At 50.7% G+C, this 16,807-nt stretch overlaps 2 protein-coding genes and 1 long non-coding RNA gene across 8 annotated transcripts; 1 reads left to right on the top strand and 2 right to left on the bottom strand.

Moving 5' to 3' along the window:
• Window positions 1-80: 80 nt before the first annotated feature.
• On the bottom strand, window positions 81-1,328 carry LOC122378604. 2 transcript variants are annotated; one of them, XR_006256048.1, is made up of 3 exons: window positions 1,162-1,328; window positions 561-745; window positions 81-139 (listed from the first exon to the last, which is right to left on the bottom strand). It is a non-coding gene; the product is annotated as an uncharacterized LOC122378604 (long non-coding RNA). The 2 variants fall into 2 exon arrangements; XR_006256047.1 differs by lacking the exon at window positions 1,162-1,328 and adding an exon at window positions 874-897.
• Window positions 1,329-6,069: 4,741 nt separating this feature from the next.
• Window positions 6,070-7,435, top strand: LOC122378603. Its single transcript, XM_043359846.1, has one exon. It carries the CDS (start codon window positions 6,070-6,072, stop codon window positions 6,841-6,843), a length of 774 nt encoding a protein of 257 aa, XP_043215781.1. The 3' UTR covers window positions 6,844-7,435.
• LOC122378601 (putative tRNA (cytidine(32)/guanosine(34)-2'-O)-methyltransferase) lies at window positions 7,387-16,710 on the bottom strand. Of its 5 annotated transcripts, none has more exons than XM_043359842.1 (7): window positions 16,596-16,710; window positions 14,798-14,929; window positions 11,014-11,083; window positions 10,496-10,712; window positions 10,048-10,222; window positions 8,363-8,547; window positions 7,387-7,837 (listed from the first exon to the last, which is right to left on the bottom strand). In XM_043359842.1, exons 2-7 carry the CDS (start codon window positions 14,916-14,918, stop codon window positions 7,616-7,618), a joined length of 990 nt encoding a protein of 329 aa, XP_043215777.1. In that variant the 5' UTR covers window positions 14,919-14,929; window positions 16,596-16,710; the 3' UTR covers window positions 7,387-7,615. The 5 variants fall into 5 exon arrangements, with proteins under 5 accessions (XP_043215777.1, XP_043215778.1, XP_043215776.1 ...); XM_043359843.1 differs by lacking the exon at window positions 16,596-16,710 and adding an exon at window positions 16,491-16,578; XM_043359841.1 differs by lacking the exon at window positions 16,596-16,710 and adding an exon at window positions 16,549-16,561.
• Window positions 16,711-16,807: the final 97 nt, after the last annotated feature.

Raw genomic sequence — 16,807 nt, 5'->3', positions numbered from 1 at the left:
GGAGCCCAGCTGGTGCTGACGAGCGGCGGTTACTGGACGAACGGGTCAGCCTGGACCCCTATTGCAGGAGTCCGGCTGGTCTTGGCGAGCGGCGACGACTGGACGAGGCTGGACTCCTACTGCAGGAGTCGAGCTGGTCCTGTCGAGGAAATAGTTCACCTTTAACATGGGATTTTAAACTGAGATAGCAGTCTGATAGAGCAGATTTGTGTATGCCTTATATTTGAACCGTTTGAGATATTCACCTTTTATCAGTGAATATTGGTGCTTAAATTAATGTTCTAGTGCTCATTTACAGCAAGCAGAAACCTCTTCAACACACACAGTGGCCAATCAGCGATGAGAGCACTTACAGGAGCAGAATCCCTTGCAGCTGATAGGTTGTTCAGCTGTAAGTGTTCATAACTCTAATCATTAAAATAATGAAATCCCTTTAGAAGAAGTGTGTAATTCCAAGTTAGAATACATTTAAATTTTATTCATCACATTTTTAACACACCTTTTTAAATTTTATTTATCAAGTTACTCACAGAAGGTGAACAATTTCTTTTAACACTTACCTTGCTTCAATGGTGACATGTAGCTCTTGCAGCAGAGAAGGCACAGCATTTGGCTGCAACTTCAAATATTTACTTGTTGCTATCAATTATTCAGTTTTGAAATGCATACAGGTAGGTACAATGAATCTTGGGTTCTCCTGTAAGAATGCCGACCGCAGAAGCAGAAGTTCATCCAAAGCTTGCGCCTGAAAAAGGGCCAGGTTTAATTATCATTATACCATAATCACATTTATGCCTAATTTGTAAGAAATAGGTTTAGGTTAGCAGAAATAGGTAAGGTTTTGACTAGACCCCCTGGGCCCTGGGTCACAACAGGAGATGACCCCCGTGATTGGTGGGACCACCAGGCACCAGCACTGGCACAGTCCGTTCTGACCACCGCACACCTATCAGCCACATTTAAAATGCACTACACTACAACCCCCACCACCTGACCACACCAGACCAAATCTGCACCGCGCTACACAAAATCCGCACTGCACCAAGCTAAATCCACGCCACACCAAAGCCTCACCAGCCGGACAAGCCAGCACAGACGAGATCTTGTCGAAATTGCCATGCTTTGCAGAGTGCATACTGGCCTACCTGAACCTGACCTTACCCAGCATATGAGCCTGACTGTCCTTAGCACTGGGAGCTCATTGAGACCAGGCCCCACAAGCCTAGTGGCCTCCTGAAACCTGATTTCCATATGGGGTGAGCTATTTAAGAATGGTGATCGGATATCGAACGTGAGACAAGCCAGCAATGAGCAGTGGGCGGTTCATGCAACCATAATCATGTTTCCTTACCACAAGTATCAAAGCAAAATCAAAAATGGCTACCTATCGAATTCAAATTTCACTGGAACCTCACCTGCATGGATCGGTATTGTTATAGCAGGCGTCTCACATGCTGCCACCGGTTTGGGAAAAGCCGCTAGATTCGTCAGTTCTAGAGATATTTCTACCAAGTCGCTATATAGGGTAATCACATAGCGGTGATTTCAAAAACGGAGTCAGTTTTTTTCTGAGCTGGCGGGGGGGGGGGATTGCCCCCCTTGCCGATAGCTCGGGAACGGCTGATCGGAGCCAGGCTTGCAAGGTGGCGTTGGAAAGCGGTCGAGTAGACAAGCCTAATTAGTAATGCAAACTATCATCGGCGGCTGGGGGGGGGGCGTAGGGGGGATTGCCCCCCTTGCCGATAGCTCGGGAACGGCTGATCGGAGCCAGGCTTGCAAGGTGGCGTTGGAAAGCGGTCGAGTAGACAAGCCTAATTAGTAATGCAAACTATCATCGGGATACTGGGGGGGCGTAGGGGGGGATTGCCCCCCTTGCCGATAGCTCGTTCCCGAGCTATCGGTAAGGGGGGCAATCCCCCCTACCCCCCCCCCCAGTATCCCGATGAAAGTTTGCATTACTAATTAGCAGGGCTGCGGAGTCGGAGTCGGAGTCGGAGTCGGAGTCGGTCGGAGTCGACAGTTTTGACCGGAGTCGGAGTCGGAGTCGGAGTCGATTTCACCGAAAATCTATCGACTCCGCAGCCCTGCTAGGTCTGCGGAGTCGGAGTCGGGAGTTGGAGTCGGTCGGAGTCGACAATTCTGCCCGGAGTCGGAGTCGGAGTCGGAGCTGGTTTTTGAAAGCCGGAGTCGGAGTCGGAGTCGCCGAAAATCCATCGACTCCGCAGCCCTGCTAATTAGGCTTGTCTACTCGACCGCTTTCCAACGCCGCCTTGCAAGCCTGGCTCAGATCAGCCGTTCCCGAGCTATCGGCAAGGGGGGCAATCCCCCCCCCCTATGCCCCCCCCCAGTATCCCGATGATAGTTTGCATTACTAATTAGGCTTGTCTACTCGACCGCTTTAACGCCGCCTTGCAAGCCTGGCTCAGATCAGCCGTTCCCGAGCTATCGGCAAGGGGGGCAATCCCCCCTACGCCCCCCCCCCCCGTATCCCGATGATAGTTTGCATTACTAATTAGGCTTGTCTACTCGACCGCTTTCCAACGCCGCCTTGCAAACCTGGCTCCGATCAGCCGTTCCGGAGCTATCGGCAAGGGGGGCAATCCCCCCTACGCCCCCCCCCCCAGTATCCCGTTGATAGTTTGCATTACTAATTAGGCTTGTCTACTCGACCGCTTTCCAACGCCGCCTTGCAAGCCTGGCTCCGATCAGCCGTTCCCGAGCTATCGACAAGGGGGCAATCCCCCTACGCCCCCCCCCCCCCCCAGTATCCCGATGATAGTTTGCATTACTAATTAGGCTTGTCTACTCGACCGCTTTCCAACGCCGCCTTGCAAGCCTGGCTCCGATCAGCCGTTCCCGAGCTATCGGCAAGGGGGCAATCCCCCCCAAACGCCCCCCCCCCCCGCCAGCTCAGAAAAAAAAAACTGACTCCGTTTTTGAAATCACCGCTATGTGATTACCCTATATAGCGACTTGGTAGAAATATCTCTAGACCTGACGAATCTAGCGACTTTTCCCAAACTGGTGGCAGCATGTGAGACGCCTGCTATAACAATACCCATGGATCTTAAGTGAAAGGATCTTGATACATCTGCACGAAAGATACATCTTGATCCACTCATCTCAATCTTGTTTTTCTGCATCCAGGGCATGCAACACTTCTGGTCAAGGCCGTATATAGGACATCGCTTCTGGTATTTTTGGCACCACACTCGACTGCTGAGCTCAAATGCAAATTTGGATTGCAATCACGGTCATAAAATACTGAATATTGAATCGCAATGTATGTTCAGTCGATGTACCCCTCGTTCGATGTCTCTCAGACGACGAAGATTGTACGTCGTCCGGCCAATCCCGTTCTAGATCAACGGGGGCTCGGCTGCAATTATGGAATGTGATTGGCCGAATGGCATAGAATCTTTGTCGTCCGAAAAACATCGAACAAGAGTAATGTCGCTACTGCGCCATTGTTGCATCGAATTCGCCCCATAGAAGCACGTGTTAACTCTCTCCCATAGGGCCCTGGGTAGACTCTCTCCATAGGGTCCTGGGTAAACTCTCCCCTTGTCTATTTTCTTTAAACGGGGATAGTTTGGACAACAAAATATTTTCGACCTCAAAAAAAAATAAAACTTAATTTTTGATGTACCTCATTGATGCAAAACATCAGAAAAACATTAGAAATTAAGTCAAAGAAACCGATTATTTATAAATGGACAGCTGACGGCATGCCTCCCGTGTCCCCTGGCTTGAAGCTTCGGCTCCGTGTTACCTTAGTATTCTATGACCGTGACCATTCTCAAAAATAAGATAAAGAGGGGCAGCCCATTTTGATTTGTTGTCTACTCTTTAGTTATTTACTAAAAGCTGCTTAGGGGAGCTTATGTCGATATGGGTGTTCAAAAGTCTAATAGCCATGGAGTGCATTGGCCATCACCAGGTAACCTGCAGAAGTTGTTCAAATTCGCAGCAAGTTGCTAGGCAACGCTCGACTTTCCCAATCGCGAGCTGCAAAAACTATACAATTAAACATATTCGTTTGTAATACATTTCTGGTGTGATTGCTTCATATGTGGCATACACGGTTTGTGATTTTGGTTTTGGACATTTTGGATTTGGAGTTGTATATTTAGGGTATGTACCATTGAAAGTTTAATATTTTTATATTTGGCTGCACATCAAGTATATTACCAGTATAGCGCCTTTTGGGGCGACTAACGGAGCGAGCGAGGGGGTGAGTCTTGCACGTGCGAAATTTCGAGGGGGTACCTCCAACTGACTTGTGCACGGCACCCTACTGACCGGTTTCTAGCAATGTGCCAAATTTGAGCACAATCGGCCCAGCCGTTCTCGAGATCTGGGAGCGGCACCCTGCACGTGCGCACGTGCAAAATGGGTCCCAACTGACTTGTGCACGGCACGCTACTAACTGGTCCCTAACTGTGTACCAAATTTGAGCGCCATCGGTCCAGCCGTTCTCGAGATCTGGAAACGACCCCTGCACGTGCGCACGTGCAGCAGCACCCCAACTCTGGCACATGGATATGCAGTGCCTAGTGGGTGCCTACCTACATGCCAACTTTCAGCGCAATCGGCCAAGTAGTTACCGAGATATTGCAACAATTACAAAAGTGACACCTCTTCGTTTTGCACGTGGCACGTGCATAAGGGGTCACCCACATGCATCGGGAATAGTCCAGTACTTGGTAGAAGGAATGAAGCTACCCTACAAAAATTACCGCATGTAAATCGGTCAAGTGGTTGCTGAGATATAAGCCTCGCAAAAGCGTCCGCACGGCCGGCCGGCCGGCCGGCCGGCCGCTCATACTCAGAAATTTCCGTTATTCTACGTAAGACTCCGCTCGCTTCGCTCGCTCCGTAACAATTTACAGCACTGAGCACTGATCGTGAATTTAATGTGCGAGGTGTATCATAGGCGGCGGAAAGGGCCGGGGGGGGGGGGGGGCACCGTCGCACCGAGCCCATCTGATTTTTTTTTTTTTGCATTTTAACATTATCCCTATGGGTGTTGCTTGAAAAGGGTGGGACCAAAAGTCTCCCCTTAATTCCTATCATCCTTGCGGCTCTGAAATGGTCTTAGACGGAATGAGCCTAGCCCAACAAAACAAAAACAGACTCGACAATCTTTTTGTCACACATCTTCCTCAGGACGTACAAATCCTGCTCCTCTGCACCTCAAACCCATTAACTGAAGGTGTTCCGCCTCCACGGTTAGGCATTTATTTGTTTTGGAAAGCAGTTGAATATTGTTTTTCAGTTCATAATTATTACTGATTCTAGGGAGGTACCTACTTAAGCTGCCATTGCTTTTTTGCTGGTGAAAAAATCATTTTGTATCCAATGCCTTTGCAACATACCCTAATACTCCAAGCATTATATGACCTTAAAATCATGATCTCACCTTAAAATCATGATCTCAACATGTCTTAAAAATGTGCAGCAGTCATCAAGCAGGCACCAATGTTTTTTCATGGAAATTGATTTTGAATAATGTCATATTCAGCTGGTTTTTATATCAGATGCATACTTCTAAATGTTTGCTACCAATGCCATTTATGTTCTTGTGGTTCTGAATTCCAAACTCCACCCATATCAAGGAGGTACAGCCCACCGCTAAAGTAATGTAGGGTTTTACCAATCTCAACGGTTGGCTTTGACTGGCGATTGTTTAATGCGGAGTGATCGAAAAGAAGATGTCAATAGCTAAAGTTGCAGCTGCAAGGGTGACGATACATATAAGCTACATTCAAAGTTCCATTGTGGTCTGGCTAATCGTTCCTAAGCTTCAGAAGCAGAACATACCCATGACTGAAACCCCACATTACTTCTGCTGTGGACTGTACTATGAGGGTAGTGCTTGGAAGGGGTAGTGCCTCAGATAGCCTCTAACTATGCATTAAATGTAACAGTGTTTAAGATGCTATGGTCAAGGATAATGTATCTCGTTTCTCTCCACTTTTCAGCTAAGCTGGACACAACAAACATCATTTTGCTAGATGCATTGAACAGAAGCCAAACACTGAAGCTGAAGTGGCACTGGCAGCTGGAATGATGTATCATTTCAGCTCTGGCGAGGTGCCTCAGTCTGTCATTGATGGTGTCACTCAGCTAGCATTATTACCACAGCCATCCATCACTCACATAGCTGAGAACATTCTGAAATATCTAACTGGCGTGGGAGGAGTCAACAAGGAGGCTATGGCAGAGGCTGTCTCAGAGTTCTCAGCTACAGCAGGCATTGATATTGGGCAGGCCCAGGGTCTGGTCAAGATACTGCTCAACATCCTGAAGGCATCATATCGAGGAGGCCTTACCTCAGCTCAAGTAGCAGAGGACTTCCAGAAGCTAACCGGATCAACAGAGACCACAAAGTCCATCACTAGCCTGTGGTCTACATACGTTCACAAATCAGACACATCTGTTGACGCAGCTAAACCAAGCGCAGATGTACTTCCCGCAGCCACACCAGCCAGCGCCGTCAGCACGAAGCCTGCCCCGACGGCTGTGGCGACAGAGGCCGGCCCGGCGCCGGCGGACGGGGCCGAGCCGCCGGCCGAAGCCCCGCTCACCGGCCTGGACGACCTGCTGGAGACGGGCGGCGTGCGCTGCTTCGACGAGCTCGAGGACATCCAGTGGAGGTTCGGCGTGACGGCGGCCAGCAGTGAGCCGGCGCGCGTCGGCCGCACGTTCGTCCGGCTGGCGCTGCACGTGCTGGCGCCGGACGGAGCGCGCCGCGTGCGCCACGTGCAGCTGGGCGTCAGTCAGTTCTACTCGCTGCTGCACCAGCTGGAGAAGGCGCGGTCCATGGCCAGGTTCATGTGAACTGTGAAACCAGCGTACACGTGAATTGTTGTGTGATAGGACATTCCAAACACCGATACCGTTGGGACTCGCCATGTTGTCGTTGGCGCACCGGGATGAGGTTCGCCAGGACACATTGATTCCGCCACCCGTTTGTAGGTACTAAGATACCAGCGACATGTGCCTAGTTCTGAGGTGGTCGGCAGGCGGTGTGGCCAGCGGCGGCGCGTGGGTGGTAACCGGTATTCATAGAGTATTCGGAAAGGACGGGAAAATCGGCGGCGAGATGGCGCTCCCAATGGAGGGTTTTTCTACGAATGTGTGTCGCATTGCTCATTGTTTAGGATTGTAGGAGTGCCATTATACAATTATATTTGTTATTCTCGATTGATGTACTCGTCGGGGACTTTGTTGGCGAGCTGTTGGTGCGAGGTGAGGAGTTCGATCGCTATTTGAACATTCCGTGTAGTCGGTGAATGCGTAACCCCGCACTCAACACGCTGTGATTCACGTGACAGCATGGTACGCCAGCCAATCATTAACAAGTGATAGTATACGATGATGTGTTACAACAAAGCATGTATTTACTCGCAATATACAGCTGATTGCCAAACGGGACCAGTGTAAGCACCGCGTATCTGATAAACAACACAAATGTTACAAAGTACGTATCCCCCCATCCCCCAAATAAAAAAAGACCACTGCAGGCTAGCCAACTCAGTGATCCTGGTCCCGACACCCCTACACCAGAGGAAGGGGCCGTCTCCCCCTCCCCCCGCCACCAACTCCCCCTTCAACCGTCGCCCTCGGCGCCGGCCGGCTCCTGTAGACTGAGCGCGGCCGTCCGGTCCACGTCTGAGGCGGAGAGCGAGACGGCGGTGTCCGGTGCGGCCGAACAGTCGCCGCCAGGTTTGGCCAGCTGGTCTGTCCGCTTCTTCTCCACTGCGTCCTGGTAGGGCGGGTTGATGGGCGGCTGGTTCGGGGGACGGTACTCGTACTCTGCGCCCTCTCTCAGCTGCCGGGGGAGGGAGAGTGAGGGGGTCAGGGAAGGGGACATAGCCATCACGCCTATTGCCGGGGGAGTCGGAGAAAAGGCACATACAAACAACTGACCCGGGAACACAATGAGGGGGTCAAGGGAGGGCATGTATCCAATTGCCGGAGGAGTCAGTGAGGACAGTCGGGGGACGGCCGGATGTCGGACTCGCACCAGAGGACTGTCAGATATAAAGCGTCTGACGGATTCAGCTGGCATCGAAACACCTAGGAATAGCCTGACGGTCGCGGAGTGCAGTAATTTGCTGAGTTGTAAGCATAAAACAAACTGGGGCTAGCTGTCTGCAGAGCATGGTGTACTCAACTAAATGATCATATTAGATATAACGCTGCATCAAATTGGGTGAAAAGACCGAAGCAACTCTGCAAAGCTCAAACAATTTCTGATCTCCCACGTAAAGAAGTCGCCGTCACCCCTATCAACTCTCAGAAGGCCAGAAGTCGGCTAGTTGAGCCCCTCCCCACCTCACCCCCGACGACTGACCTGCAGGGGGTAGGTGAGATCGGCGTCGTAGCCGGAGAGGTCGCCACACGCCAGGAACGGCACCAGCACCCGGTTGGGGCCGCTCAGTTGGTTCAGATCCGAGTACTGGTGGTCCAGCAGCGGGTTGGTCATGTTGGGAACGTACCCCTCCGGCGGCCGGTAGTCCTCGCACACCACAAACGACTCTGTCGAAGGAGAGATAGACATGCAGTCAGACACGGCCGGTATAGTCCTCGCACACCACAAACGACTCTGTCGGAGGGAATAGTCAGTCAGACACCACGGTAGTCCTGGCACACCACAAACGACTCTGTCGAAGGAGAGATAGACATGCAGTCAGACACGGCCGGTAGTCTTCGCACACCACAAACGACTCTGTCGGAGGGAATAGAGACATTTTGTCAGATACGGTCATGAAGCCAGCCGGCATGAGTGTGCTGATGATACGGGCGGACGAGGCCCATGATTAGGCAAATCACACACTACAAGGCAAAAACAGATTTACGAACAGCCAGTAGCCAGGAAATAACATGGTGAGAGAAGTATTGAAAATGATTGCAATAACTAGACATTGCATACGGTATAACTGGCTGAGATGGCGCTTAAATCGACCAAAGGGGTTGGCCAGTCGATCAGGGAAGCAGATCTGCTGACAACACGCGAAAGAGGGGCGGTAGGTACTGGAAGAAAAGAGGGAGAGGGAGATAAAGGAAGAAGAAGTGAGAAAGCTAGAGAGCATTAGATGGCGTGAGAAAGATAGGACTCCGTCCGGCACCAGGGACGGAGGCGGCGGTGCGCTGATCCAGCTGCACCGGGAGAACCGCGAAGTGGAGACATTGGTACCGGCGGGCTCGGTCTGCAGCAGCATGCGGGCCGAACTCGCAGCGATGTTGGCGGCGTTCACCTGCCTGCTGGCACAACCGGGGGAGACCAGGAGCCGCATCAAGACATGCCTGCTGTGCACCGACTCCCTCTCCGGCCTTCAGCTACTCCAGCGCGGACCGGAGGCCCAGCAGCTGGTCCTCGCCGAGCGCGTCTGGGCCGCGATGAGCTCACTGGGGGAACAGAACACGGCCATCATCCTCCAGTGGGTCCCAGGCCATGCCGACATCGCCGGCAACGAGGCGGCAGACAGGCTGGCTAACCGTGCGGCGGCCGAGTGTGCCCAATCGGAGACGCCCATCGATCTGGCCAGCGCCCGAACCGCCATACGGCAGCGCGCCAGGGAAATGCAGGCCACGCGTGCACACCGGCACCCGCACCCCCAGCCCACACCTGGACTCCAAGACCTCCCGCGCTGGGGGCAAGTGACCGTGTCGCAGCTGCGGACCGGCCACTGCCCCCTGGCACGAGCGACGCTCCACCGCCTGGAGCTCACCCCGGACCCTCTCTGCCGGGAGTGCGGTGCCGAGGACACCGTTCGCCACCTCCTCACCGAGTGCCCAGCATTCGCCACCACGAGACGCCGGCTCTGGGGGGGACCCCTGCCATCCCTCGACGAGGTCCTCTCCGGGCCGGCCGGCAAGATAGTTGAATACATTCGGCGGGTGGGGCGGTCCGAGCCGCCGCTCGACCAGCCCCCGTCTGACGCGCCTGCGGGCGCGTCCACGTGACGTGCGACGAAGAAGAAGAAGAAGAAGACAGACGGACGGAAACGGAAACAGAGTCGCGGTGCGTTTACAGACCAATGCTGGAGTTCCGGCTGCTGCGGGGCTTGGCCACGGTGACGCGGCTGAAGAACACCTTCAGCTGCGAGTACAGCAGCGTCACGTCCTTGCCGCGGAAGATCTTGGCCACGAACGTGCCGCCCGGCGCTAGCACGTGCGTCGTGATGTTCAGCGCCGCCAGCAGCAGCTGGGCCTGTCAGAACAATCGGTGACAGTCAGATGGACGGGAATGATATAGACTCACTCGGAACCTACGCCTCGTGTCTGCGGCATCCCTGTGGGAAACCCATCCACCTACTTCCTAATCGAACAAGATTAACCTAACCCCACAACATTTTCTTATAAGGAATCTTGTGAATACCTTTTCCACTTTAACCTTATTCGACTGTGTCCCAGCTCACGCCAAAGTCTCCGCTGTACCACAGCTGTTCTCCAGGTCGGGCTGCCCCGCCGCCCTCCCACACACCTGGATGTACTCGTCCAGGTCGTGCAGTCCGGTAACGTCCGGCGCGCCGTCACAGACCACCAGCTGCGCCTGCTGGCCGCTGAACTCGGAGATTATCTGCTCAGCCGTCGAGCGCTTGGTGATGTCGCCCTGGATCTGGATGACGCCCGGCAGCGGCGCCATCGCCTGCAGGTCCACGGCCACGATCTTGACGTCGCCGCCGGCGGTGCCGTCCTTCCTGTGCGTGGCGGAAGAGGAGGGTCGGTCTCAAACGGTACAGTCGCCAAGCCAGGCATCTGAATTATAGAAGGGCTGCAGAGTCTGAGTCAGAGTCCATTTTGTAAAGTAGGAGTCATAATCACCAAAAACCTGTGAAGTCTGCATCCCTAATACATAATGGGATAACATGACTGTGTTTCATCACAGCTGTGTGATTACACAATGCACACACTTGATACTTGGTGACAATCATCAAGATTCAAGTGTCACATAGGTATCCAACAAACTCAAAATGATTGCATTGTGATCACCAGACTTACGTCAGTTTCCTGGAAAGGACCTGGCTCCAGCTGCCAGGCGCAGCACACAAATCCACTACTCTGGTCACATCTGTAACACAAATTCATTGTACACTCACTGAATCCTTATTGCTATATGTCACAGTACTCACATACACAAATAAATATGACTTGAATCATTGAATAAGGTTTCTGGTGGTGCAATGAGTTTAACCTTCGCCCCAGTGGGGGGGGGGGGGGCATATGTTACCACCCTGTCGCGTTTTTTGCGTGTGAATAAAAAACCGCGGCGCGTTGCGCCGCGCCGCTTGGGGTAGCTGTTGGTACATCAATTTGCACAATGTGTGAAATTTTTGACCCCAGGTCATGTCAGGTCAGGTCACCAGGTCAAGTTACCTGACCAAGCCTAAAAAAGTTTGCAATCATGTCCAGCCTGCAGTGTTTGTCAGAGGTTTTAAACTTAGTGGATTGCATGATGTTATGGGTGCCTACAATTTGTATATCTCGGATTTTTCATATGCGTGACCTAAGGTCAGGTCAGTGGCGTGACCTTACCATTATAAGTCAATGGAGAAAAATGAAAATGCCTCTAGATCCGTGTGTACGCATCGGAACAGTCCAAATCAGTGGCGTATCCAGGGGGGAGGCCAAGAGGCCATGGCCTCCCCCTTATGCAAGTGGGCCCTTTGGGTCACTTGAGTGCAGTGACGTACCCAAGGGGGGCCACGGGGGCCCCTGAGGTCCAAGGATGACTCAGGGGACCAGCGTGACGAAGGCGTTCTGGGTCTCCCTGCCTTAATCCAGTACTAGACAGAACGTCTTTTACTCGGAAGAAAAACTGATATCAAAGAGCGATATCTATCACAGTGACGGACACAGAGCACCCCCAACTACCTGAGAGCCCCTAGTTACCTGAGGGTCCCCCTGGTCACCTGAAGAGCCCCTGGTTATCTGACGAGTCCCTAGTTACCTGAGGGGCCCCTGGTTATCTGAAGGGCCTCTGGTTGTCTGAGAGGTTCCTGGTTGTCTAAGGGACCCCCTGGCTACCCGAGGGGCCCCTGGTCACCTGAGGGGCCCCTGGATAGGTATCTGACGGGTCCTGGTTACCTAAGGGCCCCTGGTCACGGGACCCTGTTTACCTGAGGGGCCCCTGGTTACCTGAGGGACCCCTGGTTATCTGAAGGAATCCTGGTAAAGGATCCCTGGTTACGAGGGCCCCTGGTTATCCGAGGGGCCTCTGGTTACCTGAGAGGCCCCTGGTTATCTGAGGGGCCCCTAGTTACCCAAGGGGCCCCTGATCCCCTGGATGGCCCCTGGCCAGTCATCTAAAGAAGCCCTGGTCACCTGAGGAGCCCATGTTTACCCGGGGAGTACCTGGTTATCTGAAGGGCCTCTGCAGTCACATGAGGGCCCTTAGTTGCCCGAGGAGCCCCTGAAATAACCGGCACCTGATTTTCAGAGGATCCCCTGGTCACGGTAACCTGGTGGGCCCATGATCAATTGAAAAGCCCCTGCAGTCACCTGAGAGGCCCCTGATTACCCAACGAGCTCCTGATCACTTGGATTCAATGGCATAGCCAGGGGGCGAGGAGACACGTGTCCGTTATATGGTTTAAGGTCCCCTCGGGCCCGAGGGGCCCTGCGGTGCCAATTGACATCAGAGGGTTCGCGCTGGCCACGGTCAACTGGAAAGGAGTGAAAGGACACCACGGTGCTTTTGAGAACACGTCATGGGCTCTTATGTAGCTACACTTATCTCCAGAAGGGCCCCACCCCAGGTTCTGAAGGACCTTGCCGGCCTCTGAGGGTCCTTGAAGGCTAATGAGGGATCAGCTGTAAGGGCCCCACACCTGTTTGTTATGCCCCCACGGCCCACACCAGTGTTTCTGAGGGCCCTCACAATGGCGCCTGGGAGGGCCCTCACCGCCACCTCTAAGGTCCCCACACCAGTGCCTCTTAACGGCCTACAAGGAGCCAGCGCGCAGCCCTTTAAGGCCAGCCGTGGAGCCTTCTAAGGCCAGCGTGGGGCCCTCTTAGTCTATTGTGGGGCTTTCTAAGGACAGTGTGGGGCCTTCTAAAGCCAGTGTGGGACCTTCATGTTCAGTGTGCTGTGTGGGGCTGTCTATGTCCAGCTTGGGGTCTTCTAAGCCCAGCGGCGTGGGGCCTTCTGAAGTCAGTTTGAGGCCCATTGGCCACTGAGACCAGCTTGGGGCCCTCTGAACACAATGTGGAGCCCTCTGAGGCCAGTGTGAGGCCCTCTGTGACCAGCGTGAACCCTCTGAGGCCAGCGTGGGGCCAGCTGTCATCTGACTTCAGACGCTGGTGCTGTGCCCTCAGAAGCTAGCACGGACCTTCATAGGCTGGCGTCGGGCCATTAGAGGCCACTTCGAGGGCCTCGGCAGCCATACTTCAGATCTTATGCATGCTTGAGCCCCCTGAGGTAGGAGTGGCCCTTAGAAGCCGGCGCGGAACCCTCAGAGGGCAGCATGGGCTTCTAGAGACCGGCGTGGGTTCGAGAGCGGCATAGGGCCATCAGACTGACTCAAAGGCTCCAAAGAGCCAGCGTGGGGTCCTGGGAGGTCAGCATGGGTCTCCTGAGGCCATTATAGGGCCGGCTGAGGCCAGAGTCGTTCACTCTGTTGCCGAAGAGGGGCTTTCAGAGGCCAGAATGAGCCTTCAGAGTTTTTGATTGCCAAGTGTGCCTAAAAAGGCTCCCTCACGTGGCGAAAGTGGCAAAGAACCGCACCTGTGCGTGGTTTAAGTATGCTACCACTGGGGCCCCTAAGGTAAGGGTGGGGCCCCTTGAGCAGGTTTGGCCTCCCCCTTTTCAAGATCCTGGATACGCCACTGGTCCAAATATTTCAGAATCTCAATGATTTGGACCACCCTTGACAACCAAGGTGTCATTTTTGCTGATAGCCTCTAGAAAGGTCATCCAAGGTCATTTGAGGCTACAAACAGATTTGTGCCAATAACTCGCGATTGGAAAGAGATAGAACGCTGGGGATGGTCTCATTGTGTTTGTCTTGTTGAAAGGCATCGACTGATATGCAACATGACCTTTTCCGGTCAGGTCATGACCTTGACCTGAGGTCAAATTTTCAAGTTGACCTTTCAACATCAAATTATAGTTCATTCGACGCGTCTCGGCGAGAGGAACACGAATCTGGCAATATAAATGTCGTGGGTTTTGGAAGTCGAAAGTTATTGTCGAAAAACACTTTTCGTAAAAACAACTATTTTTGGAGTTTTTGCCCTCTGGAGGCTAAACCGTTGACCTGAGGTCAATTTTGATAATGACTTTATCAAAAGAAGAGCTCAAAAGCTATCGATTGCTTTTCCATGCGTTTTTCTAGCTACCATAGTTCCTGAGATAACGGCATGTTTTCTGAAAAATATAATGACCATTGGCAAATTTTGACCTTTGATGACCTCTGGTGACCCCAATATTGGTCTAAGATGAAAAATGACCGAAATACTTTCAAACGTACGCAGTGAGAGCTATCGATTGCTTTTTACCGCGTCTTTCTAGCCCTCTTAGTTTTTTAGTTAGAGGTGGGTGGTAACATATGCCCCCCCCCCCCCCCCCCCACTAGGGTAAAGTTGGCTGAGACCGCCACTGGGGCGCGGGTTAAACCTGATCAGTGGAAAACAGACAACAGTTACAATAGAGTTGGAGCAGTCACTGAAAATATTTAGTTTATCTGAAGCAATTTCAAGCAGCTGCTGGAACCTGAATTTTGCATGATAAAATGCAATGGTATGGCAGCTTGATTAATATGTTATGCTATGGTAGCATATATACCTTTGAAAATGTCAAATTCTTCATCAATCTGCAGAAGTTTAAATGCACTTCTTGCCCTCCATCCTTCTTCCTTTGCCAATCTGTAATAAATATCTCTTTTGTCCTTTGATGAGCGTCCCATCTTAAGAAATCCTGTAAATATCAGAATAGAATATGACACATAACATTGTGCATTTCACTACATTGCTCAAACATAGCACCTTTCATGGTCCAATCTGCTGCTAACTTGGTACATAGAATAACAGATTATGAATGCTAACTCCAGCAGATCCTAGTGACAGCATGAATTCCGTGGAATCAGGAGCAGTGTTCTAAAATTGGATATTGGTTGGGTGTGCCGATGAAGAAAAAGAAATCCTAGGATGAGAAAAAAGGAAGTAAATAACTGAAGTATTTTTGCAAAATGGTGTAAATGCCAAGTTTTATGCCAGGATTTCATGTCAGGATCTTGACAGGGTGTGAAACAAAAGGATGTGGGGCACCAACTGTCAAGTGACATGTAAACTGGCTGTTGGGAATGCATGAAACTTTTTTCAGAGATGAAGTAAAGTCGGTCATTCATATTTTAGGGATGAAAATATTTTCCCCATTAGGTGTGATTTGCCACCAAAAAGTCTGAAAAATGGAACACTGATTCAGGAGAGTTTAATTACATCTAAGCGATGTAAGTGTCAAGTGCTTACAGACATCAAACAAAATAAAAATATTTATAAAGCATCATATGAGGGAAAAACATTATAACTGGACACAAAATTTTGGCATGAATTTTGGCATGAATCCAATATATTGTTTTACTAAAACCTAGAGATTGGGTCAAACTTTAGCTATTGTGTGTTAGGTTAGGTAAGGATAGGTAGGTAGGTAGGTCAGGTCATGCCAGCCTATGCCATGTTTATCCCATTCACTCTGGTTCAAAATAGAAATTGTAGATGACGATTTGCCCTGGAATCACCAGACACATCAACCCTGGTCTCTGGCTTAAAATTGTCTTGATGAACATCAGCTTACAGCTAAGTATTAAAACAAAAATCACAACTAAGAAATTACAACTACAGCTACCTTTTGCACCCTATAACAACAAGAGAAAATCACAAAATAAAAACATGAAAGGATTTAAGGAAATAACATGTCTTTCTAAGTTTAAAAACTGATACCACACATTGCTACTTACAATAATTTTTACAAAAAAACATCTATGCTTCAGTTCTCACTCAAATTTCAATTCTCAATTGAATTACCTGTTGAGTCCAGTAAGCTCAGGTTAAGTTAGTTATCAAGGCCATCACAGGTCAGGCTAGATTAGGTTTTGGCATTTCTGCTTGTAGCGTAGATAGGTACCAGTTTTTTATTAGTAAATGATTGCATCAACATCTTCAAAATGTGACATGCGCCATTACATGCGCCATGACATCCTGAAGATAGGCTAAGCCGAAAAATATTGATATTAATTAATGATTTTGTTTAATTGCAATATCAACTAAAATGTGCAAAGCATGAGCATGAGGTTATTATCACGTAGGTTCTCTTTACTTACAATAGTCTGGTTTTTATTTTTAAAAAAATGAGCACAGGCCAGGGGCCAGGGCCAGGGTATCAAAAGCGACTTTCTTGATCGGCCAAGACAGACTCATGAAACTTGAAATCGACTTAGAAATGAAGTTTTACCAGAAAATTTGATGACATGATCTGATACCGTGGGATGGAAGATGCAATCCCTGTGGATGTGAATATTAAAAGGCAAATACCACGACCTGCAATTTTCATATAAATGCATGTCAATATACAGTTACTCCCATACATGGTGCTGTTCGGGACCAATCTTGTAAGGATTGATTTCCTGGAGGTAGCAACGAATTGCCTAGCAACAACCAAAGTTGCCTGGCAATATGGGTGCGTTGGCTAAACGATTCAGTTATTGAACAGGTATAGAAATGCAACAAACGCGTCATAAATGAAATTTATCGAAATAAGAAACGTGTTCGAAAATTTTATTTTTCCTTCAGCAATTAG

The sequence above is a fragment of the Amphibalanus amphitrite genome, unplaced genomic scaffold (genome assembly GCF_019059575.1).
Source record: "Amphibalanus amphitrite isolate SeventyFive unplaced genomic scaffold, NRLGWU_Aamphi_draft 000062F_arrow, whole genome shotgun sequence".
Classification (NCBI taxonomy): Eukaryota; Metazoa; Arthropoda; class Thecostraca; order Balanomorpha; family Balanidae; genus Amphibalanus; species Amphibalanus amphitrite.
The sequence above is the reverse complement of the archived record's forward strand: the minus strand, read 5'-3'. Positions and strand labels throughout refer to the sequence as shown.